Raw genomic sequence first — 20,839 nt, 5'->3', positions numbered from 1 at the left:
CACGTGGATTTGAGTGTTAGTCACATCACCTATATAGCTATTCAGCCTTGGTCAAATCAGCCTCAGTTTCTTATCTGAAAAACAGTAATAAGAGCAGTATGGTTGTGCATTAGGAATGAATGAGTTAATATATGCAAAGTACTTAATACAGTGTTGGCTAAACTTTAGCTTTATGTATTGATAGTTCAGTTAATTTCAGTCCTATGCCTTCTCCCGATTATGAGGACTAAGCGTCTGAGGGTGTAGCTTATAAGTCACTTGTTCTCTTCCTCAGCCCAGAACAAGTTCTTAGTCCTTCCTGCCTCATTGTGAGCAGTAACATCTCCACCTCTACTCTTCCATGCCTGGTTCCAACCTCGCCTGGAGGACACTCCTGCAAGCACAGCTGGGGATCATGTTGCTCCTCACAACTGTTGACTTCGCATGGTGAGGTCCGTAATCCTCAGCATGGCATTCAAGGCTTTTTCCTAATCTCATCTGAAATGTAAGGGCCTCCAGGTCCTCACCCTCTTCCTCGTCCCTCATCCTGGGCCTGCCTTGCAGTAAGGCCTCCTCATATATGAGAAGTACAGCTTGTCAGAGCTGGGGGAGCCGCCACCCTCCAGATCAGTTGTCCCCAAATTGGTGTTTTCTTCCAGAAGAGGCTTGTGTGGTCAGCCAGAAGCAGGAAATACTGTCCCCTCCCACTCCCCCAGCCTTGGAATCTTGGAGAGACATACATATTAACATATCTCAGGCTCTGAAAAGGCCCGCAATAAAGAAACCTGCTTATCCAGTATCTGAGAAACAGTTAACCATGAAACCCATCTTCTTCCCCTCCTACTCTTTCTTCTTGCAGGGAGCGGGTCAGGTAAAAGCTTTTTGTAAGTGCTGATCTAGTCTAATCTTTGTCTTACAGATAAAGAGACAGACCCTTAGAGAAGGGAAGTGACTTGCTTAGGATCTTACAGAGGAAAAGCTGGGGCCAGTATCTCCCATGGTTGGCATAAAGCCCAGTGGCTTTTGTTTTTGTTTTTTAATGTTTTTCTTTTACTACTTAGTATGTAATTCCTAAAAACACCTGACTTCAGTAGTTATCAGCCCATAGCCAGATTGTTTCCTCTACACCCCTCCCACTTCTCACTGCTGTCCAAACTGGATTATTTTAAAGCATACCTCAGAGGTCATATCATTTCATTTCTGAATACCTAGTCATTATCTCTAAAAGATAAAGGCCCTTTTCCCCCTTATCAAACCACAATGCCATTATCGTATCTGAAATTAAAATATGCAGTCAGTGTTCAGATGTCCCCATTGTCTCGTGCATTTTGTTTGTTTGTAGTTGGTTCCTCTCATCAGGATCCAGGGAGGGTCCCCACATGGCATTTGGTTGCTGGATGGCCCTTGTGTTTTTGTTTTTTTTTTTAAAGATTTTATTTATTTATTTGACAGAGAGAGACACAGCGAGAGAAGGAACACAAGCAGGGGGAGTGGGAGAGGGAGAAACAGGCTTCCCGCTGAGCAGGGAGCCCGATGCGGGGCTCGATCCCAGGACCCCAGGATCATGACCTGAGCCGAAGGCAGACACTTAACGACTGAGCCACCCAGGCGCCCCGGCCCTTGTGTTTTTACTTGTCACCATGGCTACTTAACAGCTTTGATATCTTGAGCCAAGTTACTGAACCTCTCTGAGAATCAGTGTCCTCAGAAAACAGAGCTTATAATAGGAGTTCATACATCATTATAAGAATAGAGAAAGATACTAAATGTGAAATACTTCAGTGAGTGCAGTGCACTGCTTGTCTTTTCGACACAGGTAACTCCTGGATTACAGATAACTTGGCTGTAGGGCTACTGTTTAAGCCTGGTTTTATTTTAATACTTAGCAAGATATCTGGCCCTTGTGGGTAACTGATTGTTTTTTAAGAAAAGTTGATAATTCCCCTTCTCCTTTCCCACAGGAGTTCTTTGTGGCTGGGCAAAAACAGAGTAATCAGCATTGAACAGTAGTCACAAATGGTACTTTTTTTTTTTTTAAGATTTTATTATTTGACAGAGACAGCGAGAGCAGGAACACAAGCAGGGGGAGTGGGAGAGGGAGAAGCAGGCTTGCTGCTGAGCAGGGAGCCCTACTCGGGGCTCGATCCCAGGACCCTGGGATCATGACCTGAGCCGAAGGCAGACGCTTAATGTCTGAGCCACCCAGGCGCCCCTCACACATGATTTTTTTTTTTTTTAAGATTTTATTTGAGAGAGAGAGAATGAGTGAGAGAGAGCGCGAACATGAGAGAGGGGAGGGTCAGAGGGAGAAGCAGACTACCTGCTCAGCAGGGAGCCCGATGCGGGACTTGATCCCGGGACTCCAGGATCATGACCTGAACCGAAGGCAGTCACTTAACCAACTGAGCCACCCAGGCGCCCCATCACACATGATTTTTAAACAACTATTGAGCTAAGTTCCCCAGGACTCCCAGCCTCACCCGCTGTATTTATTACTTTTCTCTGTGGCACTTTTCAGTCATACTCTATATGGCTTCCTTACTTGTTACATTATTGTTGTGGTCTTTTGCTTCCCAATAGAATGTAAGCCTCACAAGGGCAGACGTTGTCTGTGTGGGTCATTGATGTTTCCCGGCAGCTAGCATAGTGCTGGCACCGAGCAGGTCCTCAGTAAATGCACATACAGTGACTATGACTTCTGTCTTTCCATGAGCCTCAGAGAAGTGGATTCAGCTGGTCAGCCTTCAGGGTCAGTAATCACTGGCTGAACGTGCCTTACTCTCTCCCATCTGCTTCCTTCTCCTGGAGTTTTAACCAATGCTTAGTTCTGTTCCTTGGGCTTCCCTTATTACACTGAATAAGTTTATGTAGATTTTTGACTAGAAGAACAATACACTAGTTTTCCAACTGTTCCCTGGCAAAAGTAGAACCCTCACCCTGGACATACACCTTTGTCTTGTCCCCCATAGTGTTTGATGGCAATAAGGGTTTGCCTAAGGCAACTGTTCGGTGAAAATTGGTGCTCAAGGACTTTATAAACCATCTCAGATGGTTATCTGTGTTTAAAGAAGGACATTCTCAAATTTCCCTAAGTGGCATGTTCTGGGGACTCAAGCCCTGGATTTATAATTTTCTTCCATCTGACATAGAGTCAAGGCTTCAGGTCTGTCATGTGCTTAGGACAAAGGAATCACCAAAGGAGAAAGCTGAAAAAGAAGTTAAGAGCTATAATCAACAATACTGTATTATAAACTTTAAAACTGCTAAGAGCTTAGATCTTTTTAAAGATTTTATTTATTTATTTGAGAGAGAGTGAGAGAGAGCATGAACTGGGGGAGAGGCAGAGGGAGAGGCAGACTCCCCACCAAGCAGGAGCTCGATGCAGGGCTCAACGTGGGGCTTGATCCCAGGACCCTGGGATCATGACCTGAGCCAAAGGCAGACACTTAACAGACTGAGCCACCCAGGTGTCCCAGTAAGAGCTTAGATCTTAAAGGTTCTGGGGGTGCCTGGGTGGCTCAGTCGGTTAAGCGTCTACCTTCAGCTCAGGTCATGATCTCAGGGTCCTGGGATCGAGCCCCGAGTAGGGCTCCCTGCTCAGTGGAGAGTCTGCTTCTCTCTCTCCCTCTGCCTCCTCTTCTTGCTTATGCTCTAGCTCTCTCTCTCAAATAAAAATAAATAAAAATCTTAAAAAAAAAAAGATCTTAAAGGTTCTCAGCACAGAAAGGAGATGATAATTATGTGATGTGATAGAGGTATTAGTTAATGCTGTAGTGCCAGTCATATTGCCATATATAAATGTATCAGATCAACAGGTTGTACACCTTAAACTTACACGATGTTATATGTCAATTGTATCTCTCCCTCTTTTTTTTAAGATTTGCTTATTTATTTGAGAGAGAGAGCCTGCACGCTGGATTGGGGGAGGTGGAGGGGAGGGGTAGAGGAAGAGAGAGAAGCCTGAGGCAGACTCCCCACTGAGTGCGGAGTCAATTCTATCTTGATTAATTAATAAAAAGAAAGACTAATTAATTAATCAAGGGCTTGAAGCCTCGCATGATGTAAATATATTTTTTAAAGTATGGCTTGGGACACAACAATGAACAAAACAGACCAAGTCCTTTTTCTCATCAAACTGATACTCTAGTGGAAAAACCAACAATAAACGTGTCACGTGAAGTTGGGTGGTTAAGAATGCATCGCAGAAAAGTACAGCAGTAGAAGGGTACCAGTGAAGAGCAGCTCCCCTTGAATTAGAGTAGCCAGGGGTCCTCTTGGAGGTGAGATTCAAGGAGGAGCTGGAAGGACATGAGGGAAGGGACCCGTGCAGATTTGGGAAAGAGCGTCCCCAGCAGAGGGAATTGCAAGGGCAAATACCAGGAAGTAGGAACCTGCCCGGCATATTACAGGAAAAGCTGAGGAAGCGAGGGAGAGAAGAGCTTAGGGGTTCTAGAGGTGGCCAGTCCTTTAGGGCGTTGTAAGAGCTCTGGATTTTATTGTGAGTGAAACCGGAGCTATTAGAGGGTTTTGAGCAGGGCAGAGACATGGTCTGACTGACTCAAGTTTTAACAAAATCACCTTGGCACCCAGGCTGCTGTGTGGATGCACCAAAACCTGGGCACTGTTTCTGACATTTTATCTTCACTCCTGACATTGCTAAAGAGCTTTGCACGTATATTTCAGTGTGCTCTCTGGAGCATATCTGTTAGGGGACTCCTTGACAGTGCAGTTGTTGACTATGTGGCTTTGCCAGATTTTCTTCCCAAAAGCTTAATCTTTCTGATCTTCAGTTTCCTGGTAAATTAAAGGTTTCAGTAGTAATCTCCACTTCAGAGTACTTTGGGATCATCAAGCAAAATACTGGATTTGAGCTAGATATACACTAAGGAGCTGTGCATGTGGTAGTTACGAATTAATTGAATTGGCTAGGAAGTGGCCGTCTTGGAGGGCCTTTATGGCCAAGGTTCCCTGGTGTCTTGCCTTTTTTATTTCCCTATGGCTTCCTTGCTCAGTCTGATTTTGGCGATAAAAGATTTCCTCCCTTTGTTTACATGGTTTATTTTGCAGGGGACAAACAGCCTCTAGGATTGTTTTTCAGGAGTGAGCTGGGGGTGGGGAGTTGGGCTTAGGGTATTACTCCAGGGCCCTCTCTGGATGGTGGTGGATGTCCCCTTATTCTTTAATTGGTCATCTTCTGGAAGACTAAGAAGTGGAAAATTTTAAAGCGGTTGCCAAATTGTGACTCTAGGCTATAGCCGGAGGTTAAACATTTAGAAGCCCAGATTGCTGGCAACACTTTGTTCTCAGGAATTGGACCTCGCAAGCAGAACAAAGCAGCCCCCACAGGGGAGTGCTCTCAGGGCTTGTGAGGGGAAACTTTGCCGGGCCCCTTTGGAAGTGACTTGTGAATCGTAGAGGCCAGCTGTTAGTCCATCTTCGTTTACCTCCAGAGAGCTGATTTTCTATGGCAGCTCTGTCCAATAGAACTGTCTAAATAGGGGCGCCTGGGTGGCTCAATTGGTTAAGCAACTGCCTTCGGCTCAGGTCATGATCCTGGAGTCTCAGGATCGAGTCCCACATCGGGCTCCCTGCTCAGCAGGGAGTCTGCTTCTCCCTCTGACCCTCCCACCTCTCATGTGCTTTCTCTCTCTCTCTCTCTCTCATTCTCTCTCTCTCAAATAAATAAATAAAATCTTAAAAAAAAAAAGAACTATCTAAATAGATGGAAATGGTCTCTGATCTATACTGTCCAGTACCGTGGCCACCAGAGCCATGTGGCCATTGAGGACTTGAAAGAGTGCAACTAAGGGACAGAGTTTTAAATTTTGTTTAATTTTAATTAAAATTTAAGGGGGTGCTAGGAGAAAAATAAATAAAATTTAAATAACCCCACATCTTTAGTGGTTCTGTATTGCACAGTGCAGCTCTAGGCTATTGCCCTTATGCCCAGCCTGACATTGAGCTCCCCGACTTGGCTCCAGGAATCCGTGGCCTTATTCTTTCCGCGCATCAGGTACCCCCAGGCCCAAGTCCATAAAGTCATTCTTGTTCTCTAACTTCTTTCACAGTTTCTAGAGGGGTCAACGCTTGTGTTGTACAAGAAACAAAGCATGCTGTCCCATTCTCCAGTTGCTTCCTATGTGCCTTTTTTCCACAGCTGGATTGAGATTTTCCTGGAGCTAGCCATGTCTTTTGTGTATCCCCTTTGTCCTCTCTCATATCGGTTGTGTCTGTTGATAATTACTGCCAATTGATTAACTGATACGCCCTTTTTAACTGATTTCTCCCATTTCCCAGGTGCCTTGAAGAAGAGTCTCACAGCAGATCAGGTCCAGGCCGATTTCATAACTCTTGGTAGGTCATTGCCAAGGTTGCTCAGGGTGACGGGCCTGGCGGCTCTTTATTATGTTAAAGTCTCTTTCTCTTCTCTTACAGGTCTTAGTGAGGAGAAAGCCACTTACTTTTCCGAAAAGGTATCATAATTCCGCTTAATCAAGGTTAATTAAGTTTGTTTGCTTTTATTTCATGAAAAGAAACAAATGAGAAATGTCGACTAAGGAAAAACCATCAATCATTCTGTGTCATTTCCCCAGCTTAATGGCTTTCATGCAAATGACATACATACATACAGTGTTTAAACGGCAGTATTTAGTGCATCTCTAATGTTTTGCATCTGATTTGACGGACTTTAATTGTCATGCAGTTTTTGTCCCAAACTGGGACTAAATCTTGGAATGAAAGAAAACACTTATATCGTCTTCTGCCCCTCTTTACTGCCCCTGTATCCCAGATCTGTACATATAGTCTGGGCCCTTGGTTCTGCAGTCTTCCCCTGGTCTGTATAAATACTAAGCATTGCTGTGTTGGGGGCAGAATGAAGAGGGGGCTTTTTCCCCATTGTTATGACTTTGGCTCTTTGGTTTTATTTCAGTGGAAACAGAGTGCTCCCACCCTTGCTCGATGGGCCATAGGACAGACTCTGATGATTAACCAGCTTATAGATATGGAGTGGAAATTTGGAGGTAACTAGTTAGAGCCAGTCCCAGATCATGTGGGGGATGTAGGGTGGGGTTGCAGAGGCTTTCAGATAGTTTCCATGGGGAGGACATGTCCTCGGTCCTCACCGACTGTTGGGGCCAGCAGCTGCTTCTCCATATTGGCGCTGGCATTTGGCAGCTGTTTCCATCCATGGCTCTCAGTAAGTTGACTTCCTGAAGAGCACGTTTTGCTGTCCTCATACTCGTCCCTATACGGCTTCTGCTGGACAGCCTGCAAGATGGGGGTGTTCAGAGTAGGTCCATTGTCAACCCATCACTTACTACTTTTCTCTTTTGTGTCACAGTAACATCTGGGAGCAGTGAACTGGAGAAAGTGGGAAGTATTTTTTTACAAGTAAGTCTCCTGATCTGTGAAAATGGGTAGATTTTTGACTTGGTTAAAAATTATTAAATCGACATTGGATTTTTTTAAGTGGCTGTTCACTGGAGTGCCTTGTGTACTTCAGAGAAGTGTTGTCAGCCAAAAACGTGGTCACTAACACACCGACTCTCAGATTAATAGGATCCGGATATTTTTCTTAAAAGCTTGATTGTTCTGTAGTCATGAGAATTGTTAGAAGTTTTTGGTGATCGTGGATCCAGATTGTTCCTGTTTGACTCTCAAGTCAGAAGCTGGGTGCTTCGATGTTTTAGTGTTAAGGATTTCAAGAATTTCTTTGCCCTGTTGTCATCATTTTAATTTAAACTTTTATTTCCTTTGTGTTTTTTTAAATCAGTTAAAGTTGGTGGTTAAGAAAGGAAATCAAACTGAAAATTTGTACATAGGTGAGTCTGAATTCCTATTTGAGCCTTTTCACTTTTTCCATGTTCTCCTCGGTCAGTGGGCTTATGAAGCACCACAGATAATTTCTTCTAGAAAAAAAGTCATACCTGAGCTGTGGAGTAGCCATTCCACTGCCTCTCCTCATAAATAATAAGCCATCAGCAGGTTGGAGACCCCACAGTTGAAGAGCCTCTTTGAAAAAAAGGAAAGCGCAGGGAGAAGGGACGGCAAAGATTGAAGAGCAAGCAGCTCTTGCTGCAAAAGTCGTGCTGAACATCCTGAATAATGCCCTTTCATCTCTTTGTGCTGTGGAGTTATGCCATTTTTAAATTCTCTACTTTTGTATGGAGCCAAGAACCTTTCTGTGTTCAAGGCTCTCAGTTCTTTATTATGGTCAATTACCCATCAAGAGCTGCTTAGATGTACTAAGTCAAAAAAGAAAAAAAAAAAATCTCTGGGTGGAAATTCATTTTCTTGGATGATTCTGTGGAGTTGGAAACATTTACCTGAAGCTGAATTTTCTCTCCCCAGAATTAACCTTGCCTCAGTTCTACAGCTTCCTGCACGAGATGGAGCGAGTCAGAACCAGCATGGAGTGTTTGAGCTGATTTCTGGCCCCTTCCCTGCCCCCTTCTCTTCCATGGGTGGCTGCTCTGAGAGGCACCTCACTCACAGGCCTGTGGGGTGCTGATAAGGGCCCTGCTTACTTCTTGGGAGCCCAGGTGCAAAGGTTTCTGGAAAACAACGGGATTAAGTACTTAAAGAGCCCTATACAATTACTCTGTGAATTCTTTGTTAAGAGAACCTCCAGCACCTATCTCCCAGGACACTTTTTAGGTATTCAGACAGGCTATTACTGCATCTCAAATTCAGGGGAGGAAGTAAATGGTTACCTCCCCATCAAAGTTCCAGAGTAAACAGATGGTGCCATCACTCAAGATGCACGCTGATCACCCTCCCCTCAAAAAAGCAAGGGCTTATTTATGGCTGACACATGTGGGGAGCCCCCAGCGATTTTGCTACACACTCTGCATTTGTGGTGGTGGTGGTGCATTGCTAATCAGTTTTTAATGGGGCACCTGTGTATAAATACTTGCTTGGTCTGCTCTGAAAAGAACTGAGGCCAACCTCTGTCCTCATTTCCGGTTGTGCCCTGTTGTGTTGTAATGAGGCTATTTTAGCTTGTTTTGGTTCAGGCTGACCTTCTCTGTTGGTTAGATGATGAATAAAAAAAAGGTTCTAAAGAAAAGGTCTGAATCCAGTTGTCTCTATGCATGGATGAAAGAGTCATCTGCCTTGCAGAGCGCTAGTGCTCTAATCTTCAACAGTTATTTTCCTGGTTTTGTTGACGGCCCTGAGTCTTCAGTGAAATTAGCTGTAGTCCAAAGGTGGAATTTGTAAGAGCAGTTCAGGGGAGACTCGGGTTAAAAACATCATGAAAAGCATGAGTGCTTCGTGTTCTGATGACTTTAGGCCCCCACCTAGCATGTGATTTCTCCTCAGGAATTTTTTTAAAATTTTGAATAGATAATACATGCCCATGGTTCAAAAGGTACATTGTAAAGTAATTCCTTCTCACCCCCATTCCCCAGTTACCTAGTTCCTTTCCCCAGGTAACCACCATTATAGTCTATGTTCTTCCAGACATATTTTTGCATTTGCAGGTGCATAGGCATGGAGTTTGATTTTCTTCCCACACAAGTGGTGGCATAGTGTACACACAGCATCCTGTGTCTTGCTTTTTTCCTACTTCACTTGGAAATCATTCCACATCTGAACAGAGAAAGGGAAAAACTAACAAAAAAACAGAGCAGCCTCATTCTTTGTAACAGATGCACCATGTTTCTTCAGATGGATGATTTTTTTTAACTGGTTTCCTACTGGTAGGTGTTTAGGTTGGTTCTATTCTTTTTCTCATATAAATGATGCTGCATTTGAATATTTTTGTATGTATGTCATTTTGCATGTGTGGAAGTATATTTATAAAGTAAATATATGGGTGTGGAATTGCTGGGTCAAAGAATATGTGCATTTATCAGAATATAAAAAGGAATAAAGCAAAAAGATCCTTCTACTTTACCTCCCATTTACTCGGTTTCCCTACTGCCCTCTTCCAACAGATAACCCCTGCTATTTGTTTCTTAAATATCCTTCCAGAGGGTTTTCCCCCCACATATAAGCAATAGGAATTTAAATTTTTACACTCTTTTTGGTGTTTACACAGATAATTATACACTGTATATACTATCCTTAATATATCTTGGAGAACTTTCCATATGAGTACATAAAAGTACATTCTTTCCTGTGGCTGTAGCATATTCACAGAACCATAGAGAGATTGATTGATTTTCAAGGATGGGCTCACATGATCGTGGAGACTTGGTAAATCAAAAATCTGCAGAATTAGGGCGCCTGGGTGGCTCAGTCGGTTAAGTGTCCAACTCTTGATTTCAGCTCAGGTCATGATTTCAGGGTCATGAGATCTAGCAGACTGCGCTCAACAGGGAATTGGCTTGAGGATTCTCTCCCTCTCCCTCTCTCTCAGCCCCTCCCCCTGCTCGCACACACACGGGCATGCATGCTTTTTCTTTCAAATCAATAAGTAAAATCTTAAAAACAAAACAAAACAAAACTGAAGGATAGGGGTGCCTGGCTGGCTCAGTCAAAAGAGCATGCAACTCTTGATCTCCAGGTCATGAGTTCAAGCCCCACATTGGGTGTAGAGATTACTAAAAAAAATAAACTTAAATTAATAAATAAATAAAATCTGCAGGAAAGGCTGTCAGGCTGGAGACCCAGGAAAGAGTTGGGTCCAAAGGCAGTCCACTAGAATTTCTTCTTGCTCGGGGAGGTAGGGGAATCAGTCTTTGTTCTATTAAGATCTTCAACTAATTGGATGAGGCCCACCCACATTTATGGAGGGAATCTGTTTTATTCTGATATAAAGTTTCACCAATTTAAATTTTTTTTTTAAGATTTATTTTTTTTATTTGACAGAGAGAGAGATAGCGAGAGCAGGAACACAAGCAGGGGGAGTGGGAGAGGGAGAAGCAGGCTTCCCGCTGAGCAGGGAGCCCGATGTGGGGCTCGATCCCAGGACCCTGGGATCATGACCTGAGCCGAAGGCAGATGCATAATGACTGAGCCACCCAGGCGCCCCTAAATTTTTTTTTAAGATTTTTATTTGTCAGAGAGAGAGCCAGCACGAGCAGGGGCGAGAGAGGAGGGGCAGAGGGAGAGGGAGAAGCAGGCTCCCCACTGAGCATGGAGCCCAATGCCGGACTTGACCCCAGGACCCCAGGACCACGACCTGAGCCGAAGGCAGCCACTCAACTGACTGAGCCACCCAGGTGTCCCCACCAATTTAAATATTAGTCTCATTCCCCAAAATATCACTTTCACAGAAACATTCAGAATAATGTTTGACCAAATATTTGGACATAGCAGGCCAGTCAGTTACACAACCTTAACTAACACAGTGCCCAACTGACTTACATAGAGATTGTTTCAATTTATGCAGGATTACCAAATTAATCTTACAAAGAGCAAATTGGTGCCTTTGGATAGTGTCCAAATGTATCTGTGAGGTTTCTGAGGGCCTCGTGCCCACCATGAAGCTCTAAGGTAAAAAGAATTCACAATGTCAGAACAGGAAGACACCCAAAATGCAATCTAGTTACATCCACTCATATTATATATAGGGAAATGGAATCCTAGAGACAAACTGGGCTCTGGCCAGAGGTCAGTGCTACCCTGTGAGCCATGGGTATCCTGCTTTAGTTCAGAAGGGATATTCTGAGAGACCTGAAATGGATTCAGCCTGGCACGCCATCCAGTGCTGATCTCAGGATAATCCATAAGAGTTGCACCCAGCTGGCCACTGGACAGAGTCTGACCAAGGAGCTCCTTGCCCTGCCCAATTGAGGCCTCCCTGCCCCGCCTGGATCACAACAGCGGCTTCCTGATGGTCCCACCCCAGTCTTCAGCCTCATAGCTTCTGCAATCTGATCTGTTTCCTGTGTGAGCCTTGTATGGGCAAGTCTCATGTCAGCAGACAGATCCAAACACATGACTCTGCATGGTATCCAGGGTAAAGCCCAAATCTCTCAGCACACCCAACCCCCACAGTCTGGCCCTGCTTATACCTTCTACCCCTCCATCTGCCTTGCGTCTTGGCATGTATCCTATACAGGAGTGTCTGGTCCTACCAGACTGCTGACAGCTGCCAAGCCATGAGGCCATCTGCCTCTTCTCCCCTTGGGCCTACAGTGCTTGCCCATGCTTCGTGATGTAGCAGCCAGGGCACCTCTGAGGGCCTCTCCTGACATGTCCAGGCCATAATAAGGAGATATCTGGTCTTTGTTAATACATCTGCAACAGAAGCCAGGCATGTAGGCTCAAGTCAGAATGCTTGGTTCCATCCCTAGCTCCTCGGCTTTCCAACGGTGTGACCTCAGGCAAGCTCCCGACTTCTCAGAACCTTAGTATCCTCCTTTGTGAAATGGGTATAGTTCTTGCCTCACAGGGCTATTGGGCAGATCACTGCCTGCTCAACTAACGGTGAGCTATTCATGATCAAATTATTATCATTATTTGTTTCCAGGATTCTCTTCCGCACCAGCCTGTGAGCTTCCCGATAAGACTTGTTTTTCAGCTCAGTAACCCTAACAGTCAGCTCCACTCCCCCGCACCCCCACCTGGTCACAGGTCCCGTCAGTTGAAATGAAATGAGCCTATGTGTAGATCCTCCATGGCAGAACTGTTAATGAACCTACCTAGCTTTAGAAGAGTAAATCTGGGGAAGTTAGATTGTTGGTTAGTTTTAACAGAGATCGTAGATATAAGGCAGCCAGCCAGGCTGGGCCCCCATCTTCCAAGGGCCATCTTCGACCAGCCGCCGACCTCCTTGCTCCGTGATTCCAAGGACGCTCTTGGAGCGCCTCCTGTGGGCCAGAGCTCCGCTGGTTCCTATGGGAGTGGGGAGATAAGCTGTGTGCACGGGTAACTGACAGTTTTGTCTTTTCAGCACCTCTATTTCCATGCAAGTGGAGAGTATATCCTCACTCCCATTTGCTCTAATTCAGATTTCATTATGAACTCCAGGAACTCCTCCAGTTGCTTTGTTGTATTGGGATCTTGTCACAAATAAAATCTATTGAAATCAGGGGCATTGATCAGGGCCTGTAGACTGTTAGGTAGGGATTTTGTGGCAATGCTGTGGGATTTGGGGCGCCTGGGTGGCTCAGTTGTTACGCGTCTGCCTTCGGCTCAGGTCATGATCCCAGGGTCCTGGGATCGAGCCCTGCATTGGGCTCCCTGCTCAGCGGGAAGCCTGCTTCTCCCTCTCTCACTCCCCCTGCTTGTGTTCCCACTTTCACTGTGTCTCTCTCTGTCAAATAAATAAATAAAATCTTAAAAAAAAAAAATGCTGGGGGATTTGAGCAGGGTCTTCCTTACTGTGAGTACTTCATCTTTGCACCGATTCACTCTTGTTCCTATTCTGCTTAGAAATCTGCTGTCCGTTAACCTAGTTTTTGGCTGCAGGTTATTCTTATTTTGTATTTTATTTGCTTTTGGAGCATAGTGTTCATTAAGATGGCAATGGTCAAGCCAAGAGAAGATCAACCAGAAATACCTGTATTTTTCCCTGGAGGAAAAAGGGCTGTCCTGGTTGGAGTGGGGAAAACATTCACTGTTTGGTTCTGACACAGTTTCTTTTTACTCTGGTGATTTAAAAAAGAAAACAAAAACAAAATCAAGCTGGTGGTGACAAGGAAAATCCCCAAACAGTCCCAAGTGGTCAGCTGCTCCTCAGTGGGACCAGCTGCCTCACACATGAGGATTTGCTGGAGTGTGTAGAAATGGCCTTCCCAAAAGGCAGATAACCCAAAACAGATATCTTCCTGAAGCATATTTGGTCTTTTCTGAATTGCATTTTTTTTGCATTTGTTATATTTCACAAAGGTATTTCAGAATTTCTGTGAAAAGCATTATAGGTAATGTCTGATGGATGATACCTTGTATTTGGATGACACTATAGGTATGTGTGTGTGTGTGTGTGTTTTGAGGGGAGTCAAGTTTATTAAGACATAACTTACATGCAGTAAAACTCACTATTTTGGGGGCACCAGGGTGGCTCAATCCTCCCACTTGTGCTCTTACTCTCACACTCTCTCAAATAAACAAAATCTTAAAAAACTCACTCTTTATAAGTGTGCAGCTGAATGAATTTTGATAAATGTATATAGTCATGTAACCATTACCACAGTCAAGGTATAGAATATTTCCATCACCCCAAAAAGTTCCCCCATGTTCTTTATAGGCAGTCCGTTCCCCTTACCCCTAGTTCAGGCAATCACTGACCTGATTGCTGACTTCATGTTTTGCCTTTTCCAGAATGTAAATAGAATCATTCAATATGAACCCTTTTGTGCCCTGCTTCTTCCACTTAGCGTAATGTTTTTCAGGTTCGTCTACGTTACTGACACATCAGGAGTTTTTTCCTTTTTACACCTGGCTTGTATTTCATGGTATGGATACATCCAGGTGTTTTATTTTTGTCCATTTACTGCTGACCAATGGAATGTGTTGTTTCCCGCATTGATGATTATGAATCAAGAATAGTAGGATAGTTTCCAGCATTCATTCCTTCACAGGCATCATCTCATCTGAAGCTCAAGACACCCTCAGAGTTGGGAGTTGTTACACCAGGTCTGAGAAGAAGGATACACCAAGGGTTACACTTGCATGGGGTCACAGGGCGACATTTGGAGCCTTGGTCATCTAACTCCCAACTAGAAAGGGTTTTTGTTTGTTTAAGAGATAATCCACATTCCATAAAATTCCATAAAATTGGAAAGGTTTTAACAGAACTTAAACTAGGAAGTATTACACAAGCTAACCCCCACTGAAACATCTCCAATAATATTTTCTTTTAAAGATTTTATTTATTTATTTGAGAGTGAGAGAGCATATGCCGGGGGCGGGGCGGGGCGGGGTGGGGGAAAGGGAGGAGCAGACTCCCCGCTGAGCAGGGAGTCCAATGTGGGATGTGATCCCAGGACCTTAGGATCATGACCCGAGCTGAAGGCAGATGCTTAACTGACTGAGCCACCCAGGCACTCCAATAATATTTTATTTCTTATTCTGTTTTAAAGTAGGAAGAATCTGGGGTGCCTGGGTGGCTCAGTCGTTAAGCGTCTGCCTTCAGCTTGGGTCATGATCCCAGGGTCCTGGGATCGAGCCCCACATCGGGCTCCCTGTTCCGCGGGAGGCCTGCTTCTCCCCTCTCCACACCCCCTGCTTGTGTTCCCTCTCTCGCTGTGTCTCTCTCAGATAAATAAATAAAATCTTTAAAAAAAAAAGAAAAAGTAGGAAGAATCTTTAAACATTTTTCCAAATTGGGCTTTACTTGAACCATGGGTGATCCTATGATGACCAAAAGGTAATAGTCTAAAAATAAACTAAAATTTATAATAGCAACTAATTGAGAACAACTTAGAATTAGGCAATAGGGGATCAGTTATATACATTATGGTATAGGTATAGAATGGGATAGCATACAGCCACTGATGTTGACACTGAAGAAGACAGTATTATCTAAGGGATCATGGTCATGATGTATAGGCAAAAAAATCAGGTTGCAAAACAGATCAAAGTGAACCTACTCTTGGAAAAAATGTTTACATAGAATTACAGGTTTTTAATTTTTTCTTTTGCTTATTTTTTTTTTTTAAGATTTTATTTATTTATTTGACAGAGAGAACGAAAGAGCACAAGCAGGGGGAGCAGCAGAGGGAGAGGAAGAAGCAGGCCCCCTTCCGAGCAGGGAGCCTGATGTGGGACTCGATCCCAGGACCCTGGGATCAGGACCTGAGCCGAAGGCAGATGCTTAACCATCTGAGCCACCCAGGCGCCCTCTTATTTGTAGTTTCTAAATTTTTCAATATGAACATAAATTAGTGTGCTCTATTTGTAGAGATAATACATGAAAGGTGCATAATCATATGTTCAAACAGAACTGAAAATGGTGAAAATTCAAAACAACCGTCTTCCCTGCCCCCCGGATTGCAAAGAACACCTATTATTTTTGTAAAAAATATTTCAACCCAAACAATTGAACTTCCTTCATACCAACTACCTGAATTAATGCTGGATACTTTGTCCCTAACAAGGCTATGATGATTCCCCAGGGCTGGTCTGGACCCATAACCTAGGAGTCTTCCATTCTTCTAGCTGGTAGTCCCACTTCTCTTCCATGGCCCCTCTGGAACCAGCTCCTTACCATTTCTTTTCATTGTCACTCCCCTAGATCCAACCCTGAACATTTTTTTTTTCTTTTTAAGATTTTATTTATTTATTTTAGAGAGCATGAGCATGAGTGGGGGAGGGAGAGGGACAAGCAGACTCCGGGCTGAGTGTGAAGCCCAACGTGGGGCTCCATCTTACGACCCTGAGATCGTGACCTGAGCCAAAACCAAGAGTTGACACATAACTGACTGAACCACCCAGGTGCCCCCAAACCTGAACATCTTGACAGTACATTTGACTCAGAAAAGCTTTAGCGTAACACTACTGTTATAAAATCAAGAAGGAAAGGAGGGAAAGAAAAAAAAAAGCGGGGAGGGAGGATAAAGACAGAAAGAGAAGCTTTAGTGCTTTGCCTCCCAGAGCTTGCATGGCCTTTAATGCTTCCTGATGATGTGGTAGAATGAGTTTGAGCTTTGGAGTCAGACTAGGGTTCAAATCTGCCTCCTTTTTTTTTTTTTTTTAAGATTTTATTTCTCTATTTGAGAGAGAGCAAGAGAGATCACAGAGGGAAAGGAAGAGGGAGAAGCAGGTTTGCCACTGAGCAGGGAGCCTAATGTGGGGCTTGATCCCAGGACCCTGGGATCATGACCTGGGCTGAAGGCAGACGCTTAACCAACTGAGCCATTGACACTGGGTAGCTACACCCCTCCCCTAAAATTTTCATCCCAGGACAGAGGGACTGGCTAGACCAGTGGTTCTCAAAGGTGGTCCCTAGACCAATAGCATCAGCATTACCTGGGAACTTGCTAGAAATACAGTCTTAGACCCTGCTCTAAGGGCCACTGGGTGGCTCAGTCGGTTAAGCATCTGCCGATGGCTCAGGTCATGATCCTGGGGTCCTGGGATCGAGTCCTACATTGGGCTCCCTGCTCCATGGGAGTCTGCTTCTCCCTCTGCTCCTTCCCCAACTCATGTCCTCTCTCTCAAATAATTAAATAAAATCTTAAAAAAAGAAAAAAAAAGACCCTGCTCTAGACCTACTGAGTCAGGAATTCTGGGGTGGGACCTAGTGATCTGTGTTTTAACAAGCCCTCGGGGTGTGATTGTGATATATGCTCCAATTTGAGAACCACTGGATTACATACACCATCCCCTGCCTTTGAGAGACCCCTGAATACATCTTTAATAAACACAGAAGATGACCAGCCCAACAGGGACCCTGCCAACAACGGGGACCCTGCCAACAGTCTACCTCTGACAGAGATGCTTCTGGATCATGGGTTGTGGAGCCTTGAAATTTAGGGACAGCCCTTAAAACACCTTGCTTGGCTTCTTCCAGGAATATCTTATAACTCAGTCACTCTTGAATTTAGTGAAGAGTTTCATCTATTGGATTAGGGGGTTCTTCAATTTTTTTTTCCTCCTGCTGTATGAAACAGGGCAGATTTGAGACTTGTGGAGTGCTTTGTCTGGATGTCAGAGGGAGGGGGAGGCAGATTCTTCCCTTTATACTCTACTGTGTGCAGTTCAATCAATGGTTCTTTTAGCTGCTTGCTGTGTATATGGCAGCCCCAGTTTCAATATTCTGCCCCCTTGTCCCTTTGGGGGCCCTTAAAGCTTGTGAGATCTTTTCCGTAGGTTTTTGGTTTGGAAGTAATGGTCCCTGTAACTGTGTACAAGGCATGGCGCTGGGATGGCAGGGGCACAGTGAATTAGGAGGCCTGGCCTCTCATCTTCGAGGAACTTGAAGTTCGAGAAACCCAGGCAACACACAGGAAGTCGTAAATCCATGTGGACAGGCTGCGCATGGTGGACAAGGGGGAGCACTGGCCCCGGAGGAGAGGCGCTGGGTGGTTGGGGAGGCCCCCTTGCAGACACAGGAGCTGTTGCTTGGTCCTGACAGGCCCAAGGAGGGGGAGTGCCAGGGCCACACTTTCCCTTCTCCTGGCCATGGCCAGTGTGTTGAGGGAGATCAAGAAGCTGCCTCTGGCCTCTTCTGAGAGACCGTTTACCTACTGTTGACTAAATAAAGGCTTACAGAGGCTTATGGGATAAGGCGGCTTTCACATCAAAGGGCTCTTACAAAACAGCTTGGTGATGAGTTAAGTACAAATGAATCAGAAACAGATGGACTCAATTTCCTAGAAAATACCCCTGGGCTTCAACAAGAAGAGGAAAAGTGCTCAGCCAAAGGCATTGTGGGTTTTTGCTGATCCTAAAATATGCTCAACGATTTTGCTGGAAACAGAGCCAAGATGTTGGGACTCTGTTGGGCTCCAAGTCATTGGAAAGTCCAGGCTGGGATCCTGCCAGCCCATCAGCTGATTCCTGGCAGCCCCCACCAGCTCTTCCCAGTGGCCTGCAAGAGGACCCTGTCGACTGGGTCCTACTCTGGGTTTGCGAGGGCTGGACAGAGCTCCAGTGAGACCTTCCTCTTTCCTGCCTCAGTTCCAACCGTAAAATGTAGGAGTTCATTTAGGTGATCTCTAAAGGCCTTTTCAGCATGGGTGTTCCATGAGTAATAATAACAATAATAATTGCTCACATTTACTAAGTGATTCTTTATGCCAGGCACTGCCTTAAGTGCTTTATATACGTTGGCTTGTTTTACAGCTTTTTTGTTTTGTTTTACAGCTTTTAAACAACCCTTAGAGCTATAATGATCTCCATTGTACAGATGAGGAGACTGAGGTTCAGAGAGGTTAAATAGCTTGCCCAACGGCCCATGGCTGGTACAACAGTGTCTGGATTTTTTTTTTTTAATTTTATTTATTTGACAGAGACACAGCGAGAGAGGGAACACAAGCAGGGGGAGTGGGAGAGGGAGAAGCAGGCTTCCCGCCGAGCAGGGAGCCCGATGAGGGGCTCGATCCCAGGACCCTGAGATCATGACCTGAGCCGAAGGCAGACGCTTAACGACTGAGCCACCCAGGCAGCCCAACAGTGTCTGGATTTTAACCAAGTGATAAAGTAATTTATAATTCCTAGCCTGCCAATTTATAGGTTTCCATTCTTGTGGCAACCTTCTAGTTTTTGGGTTGGTACAGAATAGTCTCTTCTCTGAATGCCCTGCCTGAGGCTGTCTGTTCTCTAAGACCTGGCCAAAGTAGCCTGAAACCACATCTTGCCCCTGCTTACCCTCTGCTCCCCTAGACCCCTACGTGCCTGGGTTGGATGTGGGGAATGCTCAGCTTTGCTTTTAGGGACAGTGACCCCAGGGCAGTGTCACAGATGCCCACTGGAGGAAGCATGTGGGGCACACCCTAAGCCCGGAAGGGGCGTGTCTGACTTAGACTGGGGAGAGGCACCAGCAGGAGCCAGGCAGGCCAGCAAGGTGGGGTGACGGTACTGCTGGGGGCAACAGTGTTGCCTTCGTAGGGAGGTGAGAAGGGGCCTGACCCTCACAACTAGACACGGTTTAAGATGACAGAGACCCAGTGTTAATGTTGGGCTGGGAAGATAGTAAGGGGTCAGATCCTATCAGGCCAGCCTTGGGACTTGGTCCTAAAGGGAGTCAGGCCAGGTGTTACGCAGGAGAGTGACAGGAGCATCTGTGCCCTGCCTCTGGTCTTGCCCTTCTCCTAGCTCATGTGGGAGTGAAGGCCTCAGGGCAGGGGATGGGTCCAGCACAGCCCATAGTAAGTATTCAGTGTTCCCAGGAGTGCTGGGCACAGCAGTTGGGTGACCTTGACCCTGAACATCCACCTCCCACAAATGACCCAGGTCCTCTGACTTGGGTCAGCTGGAATAATCTAGAAAACAAGCATCTAGGCCTTGGTTCTTAATGCCGGCGGCACCACAGAATCACTCGAGGAATGTTTGAAAATGCCAATGGCAGGTCCCCAGCCCTTGAGTCAGGATCTCTGGCAGCGGTACTTTCAGAAGCTCCTCAGGTAGTTCCAGTGCATGGCCGGGGTTTGGAAACACTGCGAGCCTTCGGTGTGCATCAGAATCCCCCTGGGCGTTTGCTTTGCCCCAGCCCAGACTTGTGAAACTAGCGTGGGATGGGATGGGAAGGGATTGGGGCATTGCATTTTTTTTTTAAAAGATTTTATTTATTTATTTGAGAGAGAGAGATCACGAGCAGCAGGGAGGGTCAGAGGGAGAAGCAGACTCCCCGCTGAGCAGGGAGCCCAATGCAGGACTCCATCCCAGGACCCTGGGGATCATGACCTGAGCCAAAGGCAGATACTTAACCAACTGAGCCACCCAGGCGCCAGGGGCATCTGCATTTTTTAACAGGCTCCTGGGGTGATTCTCAAGTACGAACAATGCTCAGAACCCTCGATCCTATCGTTTGGATGTATTTGCTTTGGCTTCTAACGTAGGTCTGTGTCTTAGTGGCTTAGAGGTTGATCAGAAGGGTGAACCAGACACAGCTCAAAACCCTTCTCATGAAGCTGTGGGTGTTTGATGACTGACTCTCTGCCACTCTTGGGGCCACAGAGAATAGCATAACAGCAGTTTGTGGAGTGTCTTACAGAATGCTCTAACATACCATCATCCACAGGGCCCTGCTGTCCAGGGCGCCTGCCTGAGCGGGTGGGGCAGAGTAGCCCTGTACCTGGGCTCCAAACTCCTGGCTCCACCCCCACCCTCCAGTGCTCCTTTGAGCCTCTCTCTCTCATGAATGTCAAATAAGAACGGGGCTGGGGGTGGGGGTGGGGAGGGGGGTGGTGCCTGGCTGGCTCAGTTGGAAGAGCATGTGACTCTTGATCTCGGGGTTGTAAGTTCAAGTCCCATGTTGGGTATAAAGAGTACTTAAATAAATAAACTAAAAAAAAAAAAA

The 20,839-nt window shown here is 45.5% G+C and overlaps 1 protein-coding gene across 7 annotated transcripts in view; it reads left to right on the top strand.

Annotated features, from left to right (window-relative positions):
* Positions 1 to 20,839, top strand: part of COMMD7 (COMM domain containing 7) — a 49,895-nt gene that overhangs the window by 10,801 nt on the left and 18,255 nt on the right. For 3 of the 7 annotated variants that reach the window (XM_032419328.1, XM_032419327.1, XM_032419326.1), the window contains exons 4-7: positions 6,277 to 6,333; positions 6,415 to 6,452; positions 6,911 to 7,001; positions 7,322 to 7,371. In XM_032419328.1, coding sequence (XP_032275219.1) covers positions 6,277 to 6,333; positions 6,415 to 6,452; positions 6,911 to 7,001; positions 7,322 to 7,371 — 236 coding nt within the window. Of the gene's footprint in view, positions 1 to 6,276; positions 6,334 to 6,414; positions 6,453 to 6,910; positions 7,002 to 7,321; positions 7,372 to 7,753; positions 9,780 to 20,839 lie in introns of those variants that run through there. The other 4 variants (XM_032419325.1, XM_032419324.1, XM_032419323.1 and 1 more) reach the window with 2 other exon arrangements.

This window comes from Phoca vitulina, unplaced genomic scaffold (genome assembly GCF_004348235.1).
Source record: "Phoca vitulina isolate PV1807 unplaced genomic scaffold, GSC_HSeal_1.0 scaffold22, whole genome shotgun sequence".
Lineage (NCBI taxonomy): Eukaryota > Metazoa > Chordata > Mammalia > Carnivora > Phocidae > Phoca > Phoca vitulina.
Note: the sequence above shows the minus strand (reverse complement) of the source record. Positions and strands in the feature narration are given on the sequence as shown.